The following is a 16,082-nucleotide window of genomic DNA, read 5'->3' as shown; positions in this document are numbered from 1 at the left end:
AGCGGTTTCTGGGATGTGGCTAAGGAGCCGTGTCACAGTGGCGATAAGTGCAGCACGCTCTTTGTAATCTTGCGCACTGTTGAAGGTATACAACAGGATCTGGACGACTACTGGAATTAGGTGATTGTAACACCAGTGCCTGGATTAAAAGACTAACACACGTTTGTAAGTAAATGACAGGCACACCATTTACTTTCAGGCATGTGGTTGTCTGTGATAATTTTAAACACCAGCAAATTACATATACAACTTGCATACACACAGTTTCACACTTTGTGCACAGATAAACAAGCCTTGGGGAGGCAGCATCTGAGCTAAGGGGGAACTATAGAGAGATTGACGAAATCTGAAAACCCCGTAACAACCCCACTAACAGTTTTGCCATCCTGAAACACTAGCTAATATTTCTTCAGTACCCACAAAATTCCTATGAAGAGTCTCTACTGCTTGTCTGAAGCAGCTGCTTGTCTGGTAGAAAGCAGAGCTGGCTGGAACGGACTTCAGGTTTGGAAAAACAAACAGTTTCTCTCAGCATCGGGGTGATTTTAGTAGCTGCTGCACACAGGATTTCTTAAACATTTACATAATGCATCTCTAATTACAGCAGGACAGAGGAGAGGGAAGCATGGCTGCAGCCATTCCTACTCCCTACTTCTCACTCTGCATCTCTCAACACCGACTCACTCCATACTCATCTCTCAACACCGACTCACTCCATACTCCCCCTTGACTTCCATATCCCAAGACTTATAATTTTTACTGTGCAACACGAAATGAGCGAGGAAACCCCCTCCTTTTTCCCTCACTCCAAGGGCTTGTCATGGCTCAGCAGCTACGTGATTTACGATGGTGAACTGCCTAAACAACCTTAACTCTTTAGTTCCTATTCTGACTCCCTCTTCTTATTAAATGACATCAAGCATAACTACCCTTTGTTAAATGAACTGGTAGTTACAATGGTTGCTCTTAACTTGCAGGTAAAGTACTTCTATTCTGTAATGCCAGTCCCGGTCACTACAGTAACAGTGTGCAGTTGTGTCGCTTCAAGTTACAGTTAAAGTGGCCATTGATGTGGCTTCTACTTAAATAACCTAGTTATAGTCAATTGGTGGCCCATGGTTGCTTAGCCAGCAGCTCCATCTCTTACACATAAGCATTATTGAAGGGGTTTACCAACAAAGCACATTTTATGATAGGAGCAATTTGAGCCACGATGGTCTGACCGCTGGGACCCCCGCTGATCCTATATCCTCTATTTGTAGTAGAGGTCTCCACACATACATAGTCCAAAGCATAGTAATGTCAAGTCCAATATCTCCTGAACACCGTAGTTCCTGCATTCTATTACAGTGTAGTTTCTTTCTGCTTGAGTGTAACAGTTGCGGAATATAACGCGGGTTATAGAGAGGAGTTACACCAGTTCAGTTGAGCAAATATTGCTTTACTGAATGTACAATAAAGAAGAATATGCAATACCATACAATGTTATTGTTTGGATACAATGCAAACAGTTTACGGATCAATCAACGTTACAATTCAGTCCATACCCTACAAATTGGATGCTCTTAATATTGTGTCCTCGCTGTAGAATTCATGGTCAATTAATGGATTACCCTGGTCAGGGGTAATTGGCTCCACAGATTCTGTTTGAAAATAGGAGTCTTCTCTGAAGTAAGTTAATATAGCCTATCTGCAGTCACTGTTCCCTGAACAAATCATTAGCACAGTACCTTTAGGGAGGTTGTACAGTGATGATGTCAGAATAATCTGTTTTACTGGTGAACAGCCTGGATAATGGTACTCACAATTACACATCACCGAAACTTCAATATCCAGATATTGGCTGTCAGTCTATCTGCTCTCACTGTTGGTCTCTCTGTTTTTAAAGCATTTTGCTATTGAGCTGAAATAGGATTTTTTTTTCATGTGCATAAAAAACACATGTAAATGTGATGCAAAATGCACGTTTTTAACATAAAATCGCATCATCCATGCATAAGCAAGTACAATAACGGTATACGTGGCATTACGTGTATGCACATTTTACTTCATTGGCACCTGAATATGTGATAGATCTTATGGTTTGACCAAATGTCAGCTCCCATGACTGGGCTGTTATTTTAATTTCCACGTGAAGTGTAGTTCAGCCCAAAGTAGTGTTGGATAAATCAGGTGACACACAAATCTGTCTGTGTCCATGTGTTTTTACCATGCAGCAAGCCTGGGATATCTGCCAAGAGAGATGTATAGCAGTAGAAGGAGTGGTTTGGCAGACATTTATACAGCAGTGTTCCTCAATTCCTTTATTCCAGTGTCCTAAAATATGAAATCTGATTCTAATTCCTTTAACTCTCAATGCCAAAAAAAACCCAACACCCCCAATTTCTAGGAAATGCTTAACGTCATTTACTGTTAGGCGTTCATGCTTCAAGAGGGTCTTCTCTTATGCAGCTTACAGTACAAGATCCAGCGTATACCAAGCACTACATAGGTAGGGATGTAGCTATAGGGGGTTCAGAGGTGCTATAGACTTGGTGCTTGAAGGGGCCCAAAGGCTACTCTGCCACAAAACACATCTGTATTGTAATGACAGATGGGAGGTGGTGGGGGCTGTTACAAAATGTGCATTGGGGCCTACAAGTTTTAACAGAGGGAACAGAAAGATGAACTTTTGTCCTATGCAGATATGGTGGATGTACTGTACTTGTATATGGCATTTCCAAGACCAAGCCTCATTATTAAAGTTTATGGAGAAGAGAGAGGCTTATATTGCGAATGCTTCCCCTGTCTATTCATAGACCATAGTGCCCCCATAATGCAGGCAACCACAGTACTTTGTAACAGCACTAGAGAAGACCTTTTGCTCCACAGGAGTTTGTTGTCCTGGAACGGAGGACTGTCCACTTAAATCAGGGCCTCTAGTTACTATAAGACTCCATTTACATGGTATGTCCACTCTTGTATATAGACAGAATTATAATAAAAAGTTGAATAACTTAATAAGCTCACTACATAACTTGTACTGATCCCGAGCTACAGTCTGTGTTATCGTCTACAGGTACATCCACAATTCTGCTGGTTGTCATTGGCAAGCTTGTTTTGAAATGCACCGCAAAAGCTTAGGCCACATTTACATCTGCCTGATAGACTCCATTCAGAGCCTCCGGCACAAATCCTGCATATAGTCCTAGACCAAATGGTGTACCATGCTGCCCTATTGTGTCTAGGAGAATTCCAGATGTTATAGAGAAAGCCAGATGGGCCATATAATAGTCAATAAGATCCATTGAGCGCTGTTCGATTCAATCATAGGATGGATCTGCATGGGCAGGAATTCTGTGTACCCAAATGGAAATCCGAATGCAGTTGTGAATGTGGCTTTAGTATCTCCTACTTCCCATTAACATACAGTGACTGGTGTATGTTCATGAAATCCATGTCAGATTTTTTTAAATGGAAAACTGTACTAGAAATCCAGATGTTTAGTGCAGATGTATATCATCTTTTTCTTCTCCTCCTCCTCCCCCTTTTCCTCCAGAGGAGGAGAAGGAGGAAAAAGCGAGAAAAAAAAGTATGGTGCCTAATATTCATCAAATATTCTTTCACTTGAGTGAAGCTAGACGCCCCTTATGAGTGATTTGCAGTGTCCATCTTAGTTATAAAAGGATTTGTAGCTGCACCATCAATAGAGTGCAGGAGACGTAGACAGACTGTGAGCAGCCAATCAGCATATGAGAGAGCCCAGCAGCAGCCAGTGGAATTACGCGGTGGCTGCCATGGGTGAGAAGAGGCAAGAGCGGCTGTCTCCTCAGATTGGGGAGCGGCCAGGTAGCAGCCCTGTGTGACCTAAGACTAAGCAGCAAAAGCGATGTATGCGACTGGATCCCTGTGCTGGGGGAATCAGTCAGGGCTACTGCAGGATTAAGCCATGCCTGACGGCCAGAGGCCGAATTATGAGTGACAAAAGGGTCCTGATGATTGAGGACTGAAGGGCAGCTTGGGTTGTGATGGCCTGCAAAAGAAAGACTTTGGAGTAGCGTAGTGAAGGTGGCAGATTGCACCAACAGAGGACTAATGTACATTGCTGCAGACCAGGATGTAAGTGAGGCTCAGCCTTGTTTCAGTGTGCACACCCAGGAACTTTCAGTTATGCTCAAGCATGTGTCGCAGGCAGTGGGTCTTACTTAGAGATGCTATTTATAAGCTAATTTGTGTACAATATGTATAGTAGAAGAGTGCAGCAAACACCGGCATTACTTGTAGGAAATGTGATGTAACCATGTGTATGGATATAGTTGATATCTATGACGTTTGTGTGTCTCTGTAGGAGAGAGGCAGTCCCAACAGGATGGAAGGGGTCTGGTGTTCTTGAAACAGGATTAGGTAATGGTCTATGGTAGTCTGAAGAAGCAGGTGGATTGCTACAACCCGGATGGAGATGCCATGTAATCTCATTCTGAGGCCGGATTTACCCGAGGCGATTAAAATCTTGTGTTTGAGATGCACAAATATGAACCCCCTTCATTCGAATGGGTTCATATACTGTACATGCAATGTTCATATATAATCTGCCCTCCTCTGAAGTGACCAGTTAATATCTGTTTAAGTAAAGTTTAGTTTATTAGAAATTGTGTACCGCCTCTGTCACCACCACACCACACCACAAATTCACCTCTCTGCCTGCCTTCATCACCTGTGCAGTTTTACAGCAGCCTACATGGGATGCGGCTGCTTTTTGATTGAGTATATTGGAAATTCTGATAGGAGATGTATTGCAGTACAAACTGTTACTTCTCATCCTCATTAATGGATGTTTCCACATTTGTGTTTGCTTAGCTCCTTCCTCCGGGTTTGGCACAGTTTGCATTTTATTCAAGAGCCCCCTGCAGTTTAAATGCAGGGAAAAACAGTCATCCGCCAAGTCTCCAGCAGCTTCTTACTATGTGTGTGGCAAGCATAAGCCTGATTTACTAAAAACATAAAATATCCTATGTGTTAGTAATGAAAATACACTTGGATTCCAGTATTTAACCAAAACCAACACATTCCTATCTGTCACACCCGGGATTTACTGTTACTGTACTAAGACTTATATCAGATGTTGACAATGATGGGAAAGCATACTGTGTCGTATGAACAGGGGCTTAGGGCACATTCACATGGGCCTATGCTATTTTGGTGTGTGAAAATCACACTGCTTTCACTGTGTATATATAGTGCTTAAAAAAGCTATCTTTTCTCCTTAGGGAGAGCACCTAGATTTTGAGTGAGGGGACTAAAAAAGGCCATAATATATATTCACCTCTCCGCTGCTGCCGGGGCTCAGGCGCATCTAGCCACTTGTCTCCCTGTACTGCTTTGAAGCTCTTTCAGCAGGCTAAAAGGGCTGTATCTGATTGGCTGAGCACTCAGCCAATCACAGGCAGTGCTCAGCCATTCATTGAATGACAGCTGAGCGCTGCCTGTGATTGGTCACAGTGCTCAGCCAATCACATTCCATGAATTCAATAAATGGCCAAGAGCTGCCTGTGATTGGCTGAGCGCTGTGACCAATCACAGGCAGCACTCAGCTGTCATTCAATGAGTGGCTGAGCACAGCCTGTGATTGGCTGAGTGCTCAGCCAATCAGATACAGCCCTTTCAGCAGGCGGGGATTTTAAATCCCCACCTGCTGAAAGAGCTTCAGAGCAGTTCAGGAGGACCAAGTGGCTATACACACCTGAGCGCCACAGCTGCGGAGAGGTGAGTATATATTTTTTTACACACGCTAGGGATGATTTTCAGGGAAGGGCTTATGTTTAAAGCCCTTCCCCGAAAATCAGTGCAGGGGTTGCCGGCAGCCCATTGATTTCAATCAGAGAGCAGATATAGTGCATTGATAGTCTAACACTAGCGGTGCATTATAGGGATTAGGTAGACTTGTGGTGGCCATCTTGGACAGCTGAAAACAGTTCCTTAAACTGGCAGATCAGAGGGCTGGCAAAATACCCTGCAGATTATATAGTCCCCACCCTCTCTGTTCATGAGACAGAATTCTTTCCCAAAACGGGAGGGTCAGTTCAAGTCCGCCAGAGTCTTACAGAGCGGCTCTTGATTCCAGTTTATAGAATGTCATCCTGAACAGGATCCTGGCTCTATGACCTCCACAAGAACAGGGGTTGTCAATCTTGGGACAACCCCGTGAAGTACCTACCTAACATATGTTAAAAAGGTTATATGAGATTAGAAAGACATGTTGCTTTCTTCCAGGAACAGTGCCACTCTTCTCCATAAACTACATGTAATCTTGAAATTTAGCCACATTCACTTTAAGGCATCTGAGCTGCAATACTAGATGCCTTTCACCATGGCAAAAATATCCTAAATTTCTATCAATGTCTCACTGGTTATGATTAAAAATTAACTTTTATTTAGTAAATTATAAAATGACTATCAGTCAAAGACACACTACAAAAAACAATAATGGTTTAAAAGGTTTTCAGACCAATAGGGAACCCGTTTGAAATTTCAAATGAATGCAATAGTATTTATTATGTCTCAAGGTCCATTCATTTCTTCTTGGTCTCACAACGATAGAGTGAGCTCATTTGAATAAAGATGTATTTGATCTTCTGTGTTTGTATCCTTTTGTATTCATTATGTAACAGATTTAGATACCTTTAATCTGATGTATATTTATTATTGCTCAATCGTTGGCTTGTTACACAGTATCATGGGTCCCTAGTAGAGATGAGCGAGCATACTCGTCCGAGCTTGATACTCGTTCGAGTATTAGGGTGTTCGAGATGCTCGTTACTCGTGATGAGTACCACGCGATGTTCGGGTTACTTTCATTTTCTTCCCTGAGAAGAGCCAATGACAATGATGTCATTGAATGGCTGTGATTGGCTGAAGGCACGTGTGTTTCTGGAGGCGGGGATTTCAACCACTGCGTCCAGAAAGCAATGCTCTGCCGGGGACCAGGAGGGAGCGACAGCCTGCAGGAGCACCGCAGAACGCCCGGTGAAGTGAGTAATGATTTTTATTCTTTGCTCCGCTGTATTACCGGCGTATAAGGTGACAGTTGGGGGGTCGTCTTATACGCCCCGTCGCCTTATACGCCGGTATATATTTTTATTGTAACACATTTCTGGATGAATTGCAGGGAAGGGCTTATATATTTAAGCCCTTCCCGACAATTCATCCTGCGATCGCCGGCAGCCCATTGCTTTCAGTGGAACCTGCTGTATTGCTGGCTCCATTGAATTCAATGGGCAAACATCGTTCTTCTCTGCCACAGCTGTTACAGCTATGGCAGAGGAGAACGATCTTTATGCTGACAGTGCGGGGGGGGGGCACACTCTTGCCGCTATTGTGGCTTAATAGTGGGACCTGGGAACTTGAGATGCAGCTCAACATGTAGCCCCTCACCTGCCCTATCTGTTGCTGTGTCGTTCCCATCACTTTCTTGAATTGCCCCGATTTTCACAAACGAAAACCTTAGCGAGCATCGGCGATATACAAAAATGCTCGGGTCGCCCATTGACTTCAATGGGGTTCGTTACTCGAAACGAACCCTCGAGCATCGCGAAAAGTTCGTCCCGAGTAACGAGCACCCGAGCATTTTGGTGCTCGCTCATCTCTAGTCCCTAGTAATGTAATCAATTGAGTTGTACATCAAGTAGTTGATGACAAGTCAGAAAAAACACTGAAATACACTGAAAGTGTCACGTTTAATTTGAGGGTTGAGAGTGAATTATGTACATAACATTAGAAAGGTGTGTACGTCCAAGACAGGACGTCGCACTATGTGTCAGGAGGCAATATAGCAGATTTAGATTTATTATCTGATGGTTATGTCGATCAACACTATAGACTTCTCAATCCTTTAATTAAGTACAGTGAGTCTTTGTACTCTTTATTCACTCTGTCAGCCTGGACACTTTATACAGTGTGATATGAATCGTTTTACCACTCTCTGTGCTTATAGCTGTATTTGAGTATTCATATTAGGATCCCCAATAAATCCTTTTCACTGAGTATTAGTTTCAGGTTTCTTGTACATCTAACAAATCTGATGATGTTTATTATTTGTACAATAAATCAAAGAGGCGGCTGAGCTTTATGATTTTCTTGTATGTAATCCACTAAAACATGTGGACTACCATTCATAGTAATGCGCATAGGTCTCCTGCATTAATTTGCTCCAGACCAATTATGCGTTAGTTTCCATATAAAGGTTGCCCTTTGTTTATTACAAAGCCTTCTCACATGTTTGTTTTGCCTTCTATCATACTTGTATAAGCAAGCCACTTCACTACTCTTATCCTGTACCTCGATGTGTTTCCCTAGCTACCCGCTTTCAAAGCTAGTTCATCCGGAGGATTTAGTAAGGTTAGAACAGGGGTTTATGTTCTACTCCCTAATGCACAGCATCGATATAGCTCGTGTTGAGCGTCATGCAGAGATGGATGAGCCTAGATGCAGCCTATGGGCTGAAGTAACACCATGTCTAAAAATAAAAGCAAGATGTGTTTTCCTAATCCCATACAGCCTTTTAGTCTAGAACTCTATTCTGTATCCTTCTGCACCTTCCTGTAAATTCATTATCTACAACTCATGAAGGCCGTCCTCTCTGGCCGGAAGTATGATGGCTTATGTTATAAGCCCTCACAGTTACTATCCATTATAGCATATGTTTTGCTGGAATTGCCCTCTCATTGTTCACACTATATAAAAAAAAATCTGACAGTTCGGTTGGCACAGCCACTCATTGTGGAGAATAGCTGTGACTACAAAGAACATCTGAATACAATATGTAAGAATCTGGTAAAAAAAAAAAATATTCAAAACTTGCAAATTAAAACCAAAATCGACAAACCAGTGTTATAGATCATTGAATCTGTGCAACTGGATTAACCCAAATGTCCATATATGGTCATATTATTCCCATTACATATGGTGTTTATTCCCTCTAATCTATACAGGGTGGGGGAGCTATTGTACCTTACGATTTTTTTTCATGCAGCTGTTCCACATTATCGACAAATGTGAGCCCTGCTTATAGGAAACCTTAGAACCTCTTTTAATATTTATTCTATTTTTCCTGTATGTATATAATATGCGGTCATGTGTGTTTACAGTGGATTTTTGTATATATCAATTTCTTTCACTATGGACTTTAACCCCTTAGTGACCGGCTATTTTGTACCTGAAGGACCAAGTGATTTTCATAGTCAAATTGTAACTTGTTGATAGAGCCGTACGAGAGCTTGTTTTTTGTGGGATATGTTGTATTTTTAATGGCACCACTGTGGGGTACATATAATGCATTGTATAACTTTTATTACATTTTTTTTGGAGGAGATGGAAAAAAACCTCCAGGAATTCCGCCATTGTCTTTTTTTTTTGTTTTTGTTGTCACCATTTAGTGAAAATAACATGATAACTTTTTTATCTGCATCAGCATGATTACTGTTATACCAATTTTATATAGCTTTTTTTTTTAATCCTATCGCACAAAAAACAGTTTTTTAAAGGGAAACAATTGAATTGCATTGCTACATTCTAAGGCTGCATTCACACGAATGTATATTGGCTTTATTTTCACTCCGAGCCGATATACATCATCCTCATCTGCGGGGGGGGGGGGGGGGGAGGATGGAAGAGCCAGGAGCAGGAACTGAGCTCCCGCCCCCTCTCTGCCTCCTCTCCGCCCCTCTGCACTATTTGCAATGGGGAGAGGTGGGACGGGGTGGGGCTAATTCTCGGGGCTTAGCCCTGCCCCCATCCCGCCTCCTTTCATTGCAATTAGTACAGAGGGGCGGAGAGGAGGCAGAGAGGGGGCGGGAGCTCAGTTCCTGCTCCTGGCTCTTCCATCCTCCCCCCCTGCAGATGAGGGCGACGTATATCAGCTCGGCGTGAAAACCAAGCCGATATACGTTCGTGTGAATGCAGCCTAAGACTCATAACATTTTGATTTTCCTGGTATCGGAGCTCGGTGAGGTCTTCTTTTTTTGCTGGAAGAGATAGTTTCCCTGATGGTACTGCAGGGTGTTGAAGAGTAACAGAAAGAACTCCTTCCCCTATTATCTGCTTACCTGCTGCATTTAAAGGGGTTAAACTGGCAGGATCTAAGGTTTCTCCGTTCCTGCTATAATAGCAAAGTGTGATTGTTCTCAGTAAGAGAAACCAAGTAATCTTGAAGATATGATACCTTTTATTATATATATTATTTATTTGTAATACACCACCACATGGAATGCTTGTTGCTCCAGAGTAAGGAGGTGACGAGACTCTGTGTACCTCCGTACGCCGTCCTGCATACTGCTCTGCAGTTAGAATACAGCTGCGGCTGGTGCAACAATTTTTCTTATAAATTTCTATATTTATTAGGAACATTTATTCATATATTTGTAATGCTGAGCAGTTCTCCATACAGTTACTTATTTATGTCTTTATTATAGTTGCTTGTATGCCTGGAGTTATTGATGTATTGTTGGACATGCTGAGGTGTGACTGCTCAGCATGATGAAGGAGCACAAAGTGGCTAGCTAGAGCTGTAGCAAAGTTTAACTTGATTTAAGGTGTTAAGAAAAAGTTTTGTTTGTCCTTTCCATAGCCTTTCAATAGCTTTTGTTGTCTGGCCCTTGCGGGAATCTGAATGATGATCCTTCTGTGTAAAAGGGCCATTAGTCTAACACGCTACACCTGCTTTGATTAACCACTGTTGCTCACATGAGCAGTGCTGGCCAGTTAGAGTAACATGTAGTGTCCTAAGGCCCATTTACACGGAGCGATGGTTGCTCAAAAATTGCTAAAAATTGATCGTTTGAGCAATCATCATTGCGTCTAAACGCGCGGCCATCATGCACTTTTCGTGCACTGCTAGTTGATTGTTAAATTCAGCCCAACCTAAAAATCAAAGTTCAGCCTTATTAGCAGTTCTCCACGGGCAGTGCTGATAGCATTGTTTCCCGCTGGAGAGCAAAGGAGCTGAATGCAGATAAGAGCCCTCCAGCTATTAACTGCTTTCAGCTAAGACTTCATTTGCACACTTAAAGGGGTTGTCCCGCGAAAGCAAGTGGGGTTCAGCACTTCTGTATGGCCATATTAATACACTTTGTAATGTACATCGTGCATTAATTATGAGCCATACAGAAGTTATTCACTTACCTGTTCCGTTACTAGCGTCCCCGTCGCCATGGTGCCGTCTAATTTCAGCGTCTAATCGCCCGATTAGACGCGCTTGCGCAGTCCGGTCTTCTCCCTGGTGAATGGGGCCGCTCGTGCCGGAGACCTGGTCCTCGTAGCTCTGCCCCGTCACGTGTGCCGATTCCAGCCAATCAGGAGGCTGGAATCGGCAATGGACCGCACAGAGCCCACGGTGTACCATGGGAGAAGACCCGCGGTGCATCGTGGGTGAAGATCCCGGCGGCCATCTTAGTAAGGTAAGGAAGAAGTCGCCGCAGCGCGGGGATTCGGGTAACTACTAAACGTTTTGTTTTTTTTAACACATGCATTGGGTTTGTCTCGCGCCGAACGGGGGGCCTATTGAAAAAAAAAAAAAAACGTTTCGGCGCGGTACAACCCCTTTAATTGCTCTTAAGTAGCAGAGTAGCTACTTAATAGTTTATGCAAAATGATCGCTCAAAACTGTCACTCAAACAGTCGTTTGTGCGATCTTTGAGCAATCATCGCTCCGTGTAAATGGGCCTTTAGACTAATACATACTAATACATCAGGTACTAAGAGAAGCGGTTCAGACATTCTAGGTTCTCTAGGCCTGGAGGGTAGCTTTAAACTTTGATTATGCTGGCTCCAGAAACTCTGCAATGGGCAGGATAATAGGGCACATGGAGGAGCCAGTAGTAGCGTTGCGAGGGTTTATAAAGATACCCTACCACCCCAAGAAAATATGTATATAATATATATATATTTGTGCGATACAGTAGAGTTAGTTAAATCCAGTGACCTCTCTAATTGGAGTCATTCACTTTCACTTTTCTTCTTTTCTTCATCCAGCCCAGACCGCTGTGACAAATTCTTTCGGGCACAATTTGTCTCTGCAGACATTTTTTGGCTCTTCAATTTTCAAGCAGATTCCTACTTATCCCCAACCTCTACATATACTTGTTAGCCATAGAATCCCATATGTTAATAGTACCTTCTTTTTTCCCGCACAAATTAATAGTACCCCAAAACAATAACATTTCCCCATTGATGCCCCACACAGTGATTGTACAAAGCACTCACAGGAGTACTTATAATAGTACCTCCTTTGTGACTCCACACAACAAGCAGAAGCATTTCTGATTAGTATAGATTACACAAATAATTCACGCTTGAATAGGCCATAGAAATTAAATCATCCATCAACATTATCAGAATCCGACAACAACAGTGTAAAATCTGTGGGGGCATACACAAAACAGCAATAAGATAAGCAGTGATATGTGAGCTTAGTAGCTGCTTATCCAGTCTCCATCCAAGCAACATAAAATTTAGTCAGGTTGATGGTCCATTTATACTACAGGCCTATAGATGGCATTCGAATCATCATTCAATTGCCAAACGTTTTTATTTTCCTTTTTTATCCAGCTTGAATTGAACATCCAAGTTTGTTCACGGTTTACTTTTGTTTTTTTATCCTGTACTGATTCATTGGGTATTACATCTTCATTTGGGTCGGTGCTACATTTTCTATTCCAGTACTCCAAATTCCCTGCTTCCCATCACACAATCATGAAGCTAAACGAAAAAATTCTAGTTTCTGTCAGTTGCTGTCCCACTAGAGGAACTTAGGAGCTGTTTACAACTCCTGTCGAACTCCATAATAAATTCCTACATAGTTTGTTCCCCTCAGTGGTCACTGCAAGCTGCCACTTTGACTTTCCAGGAATATGGAGATATAATGCAAGAGATTGAGAACTGATCACTATAGCATTATCATTATCAGGAGCCTCTTTATTCTGCATGTGGTTTTTCTATCTCATGGCTACAGATTGTCATTTTCGTGTTCCGGATTATGAAGTAACAGCAGATGTTGAGTCCCTATTTTTTATCAGTAACTATTTAGCACACGGATGTCTTGTCAATGTATTTCCAGTGACTAATGAACGCCAAGGTTTATTCTCCATGTATAGTACAAACGAGCGTCGTCGTCTCTGGAGTGTGTTAAATGACTAATCAGAGACAGACTGTAAGAAATATGTCGCAGTCACTCCACACATTGACTAGGACCATCTGTTTAAAGTGCGGCCTCTACCGCCTCCGTCGAAACATGATATCTGTCTGTTCACTTCTGTCATGGCTACAGGAAATGAAATGGGGACTAGCAGAATATTACAAGCCTGGATGCTGACGGATGAGCAGTGCCCCCTCGGCTAATATCCTCACATGTTCTTGTCTTTCAGTGACTGTGGCGGTTGGAGGGAAGCAGTATCTCCTGGGACTTTATGACACCGCAGGGCAGGTATTTGCTGCAGCTTTTATATTTCATTTTTAAAACTGTCAATTAAGGGAAAAAAACTTCTGTAAAAACTGGAAATAGCTGTCAGTGTTACAATAATCCATAATGCAGTCCCATCATGTTTAATTAGGGCATTTCCATTTCTGATACCTAAAGCGCTCTAAGACAATCTGCCATATGTATCGCTCAATACCAGGGAGAAACTATATAGCCACTGGTAACTTTCAAGAAGACCCTTCAGCGCCGATGACATGTTTGTTTTAGTAAATACTTTTATTCCTCATAGGATAACAATTCTGGACCTTTTTTCAGAACTCTAGATTGTGCTGTTCCTCTGTTATGGCTCCTGAAAATGTGTAAATTAAATGACAACTGGGCGGTACTATTCCCCTTGTTGGTAGGTATATTGCTATCAGCACTGATTGGTCAGTGTTAGATGCTGTAGGGCTACGCCCCATTGACAAGGTAACAACCTTTTGTTAATTTGTTCATATATGTCCAGAAGGAGTGGTAGAGGAATGGCACAATGCAAATTTGAAAGAAATGCTGCTCCAGAATTGCTATGTTATAAGGAATGGAAGTATGTACTAAAACAGACATGTCAGGAGAGATGATCCAACTTTACAGGAGCTGTACCAAGATGAAATGTTGTCCCCTATCCTGTGAATAGGAAATAACTTGGTGATCAGTGGGGTATCTCACTGCTAAGACACCCACCAATCTCAAGAACGGGGCCCCCTGTACCCATCTGCCTGTCACTGCAGGCTCTTGCTGCAAGGGTAACTCCACAATCCAAATAAAACTGAATGGAGCATCAGCGCGCTTGCACAACCACCACTCCATCCCATCTCCTACTCACTGCAGGGGGTGCAGTAACACCACAATGAGGAGAACAGGGGACCCCCATTCTCCAGATTAGTAAGGGTCTCAGCTGTCAGATCCCCAGTGATCAGTAAGTTATCCCCTATCCCACGTCTTGCATCAAAGAGGCAGGTCCATCATACCCCCAAGTGAGCGAATCACAGTAGAAGCCGGACCTTTCCTCCCACTCACCACCTCCCTCTGAGTATTAATGTCGGCACTGGTAACTCTGAAATCTCATGAACATACCGTGCGCCCCTCCAGCCACGTCCTTCCCGCACGTGTACAGAGATGCAAAGTGTATTTACCTTGACCTTATCGTGTGGGAAGATGCAGCTGGAGGGGCGTACGGCACGATTTAAGTGTTCCTAACATTAATACATAGAGAGATTGGCTGTGTTTCTGCTGTGACGAGGACGATGGCGCCGCCTTTTTGACTCAAGACACCATATATGCATACTGGGGGCGCAAACAAAGTAAGAATTTCTGTTGAAGCTAAATGCAGCAAGTACGCAATGACGTGTACTTGCTGTGTGCTACCAATCCCCGTGCACTATATTGGCACCAAGACAACGTATGCTGTGATTTTTTTTCTTTTTGCAGAACTAATACGCACATGCAAAAAAATGCTGGTGTGAAAAGCCCAATACAAATCAATGGGCTATTGGCAGCGCCCGTCGCACAATGACAATATGCCAATGCGAAAGCGGACGAATTGTCAGTTTCTGAAATCAGAATGTAATAATTATTAACCACAGATGTGTCAATGTGTGTTTATTGACCTGTAATAATCCCAACATCTCGTACGTAGGTGTTTTCTATAGTCCGACTCTTCCCCGGTACAATAGTAACAAGACAGAAGACTGATGAGCTGCTCTCTGCCCACATTACATGGTGACTCATGCCACACTGCAACGCAAAGATTGCATTTTTACAGTGTCCCATCAAGTTACAAGGTTATTGATGTAACTGATTCAGGCCGTGCTGGATTAAATGGCTGAGTCCTTCTTCCTGAGACTAATTATACTTGCACGCTGGCGCCAATGATCCTACTGTAAGAAACAAGTATCACTGTGTGCACATTGTGACAGGGCCACTTACTGTAAGGTAAAGGACAGATGGGGTAAGCCGAGAGTCGCCTCCCCAACTGCTGCATATTACACAGGCGCACCGGCTCACTTTCTTTTCCCTCAATGAAATATATTCGAAATGAGCTAATTTGGTAATTGTTGTGTATAATTACCATTTATTCAGAGCATTTTGTATATCTGTATGGCATGGTCTACTGCTACACAGCCTAATACTATTATTTTTTAACCCTTTTGCTCCCAGGGGTGTTTGGACATAGAAAATTGAGGGTAGAAATAGACAACATGATTCATCTAGTCTGCCTTATTTGTGTTTTGTCTCTTAGGATAGATCTACCCTTATCCCGGGTATATTGCATTCACTTATTGCTGATTTTACAACGACGTCTGCTAGACGTTTATTCCAAGCATCTTCCTCCCAACTAATATCAGATGGTTCCCCCTTGTTCAAGCATTTAGCTTCCTAATAAATACACTTCCTTCCTAAAGCTTATTTATACCAGTAATATATATATATATATATATATATACATACAGGTTTTTCCATCATGTCCCCCTCTCCCTTTTCTCCTCCTGTAACATGTATAAAGGTTTCCATCATGTCCTCTCTCTCTCTTCTTCCCTCCTGTAACATATATAAAGGTTTCAATGATGTCCTCTTCTCCCTTCTCTCCTACTGTAAC

At 42.6% G+C, this 16,082-nt stretch overlaps 1 protein-coding gene across 1 annotated transcript in view; it reads left to right on the top strand.

The window, feature by feature from the left end:
- Positions 1-16,082, top strand: part of RHOJ (ras homolog family member J) — a 73,147-nt gene that overhangs the window by 43,305 nt on the left and 13,760 nt on the right. Inside the window, exon 2 of the mRNA XM_066608194.1 lies at positions 13,395-13,453. Within this exon, the coding sequence (XP_066464291.1) occupies positions 13,395-13,453 (59 nt within the window). The remainder of the gene's footprint in view (positions 1-13,394; positions 13,454-16,082) is intronic.

This window comes from Eleutherodactylus coqui, chromosome 6 (assembly GCF_035609145.1).
Source record: "Eleutherodactylus coqui strain aEleCoq1 chromosome 6, aEleCoq1.hap1, whole genome shotgun sequence".
Classification (NCBI taxonomy): Eukaryota; Metazoa; Chordata; class Amphibia; order Anura; family Eleutherodactylidae; genus Eleutherodactylus; species Eleutherodactylus coqui.
The sequence above is the reverse complement of the archived record's forward strand: the minus strand, read 5'-3'. Positions and strand labels throughout refer to the sequence as shown.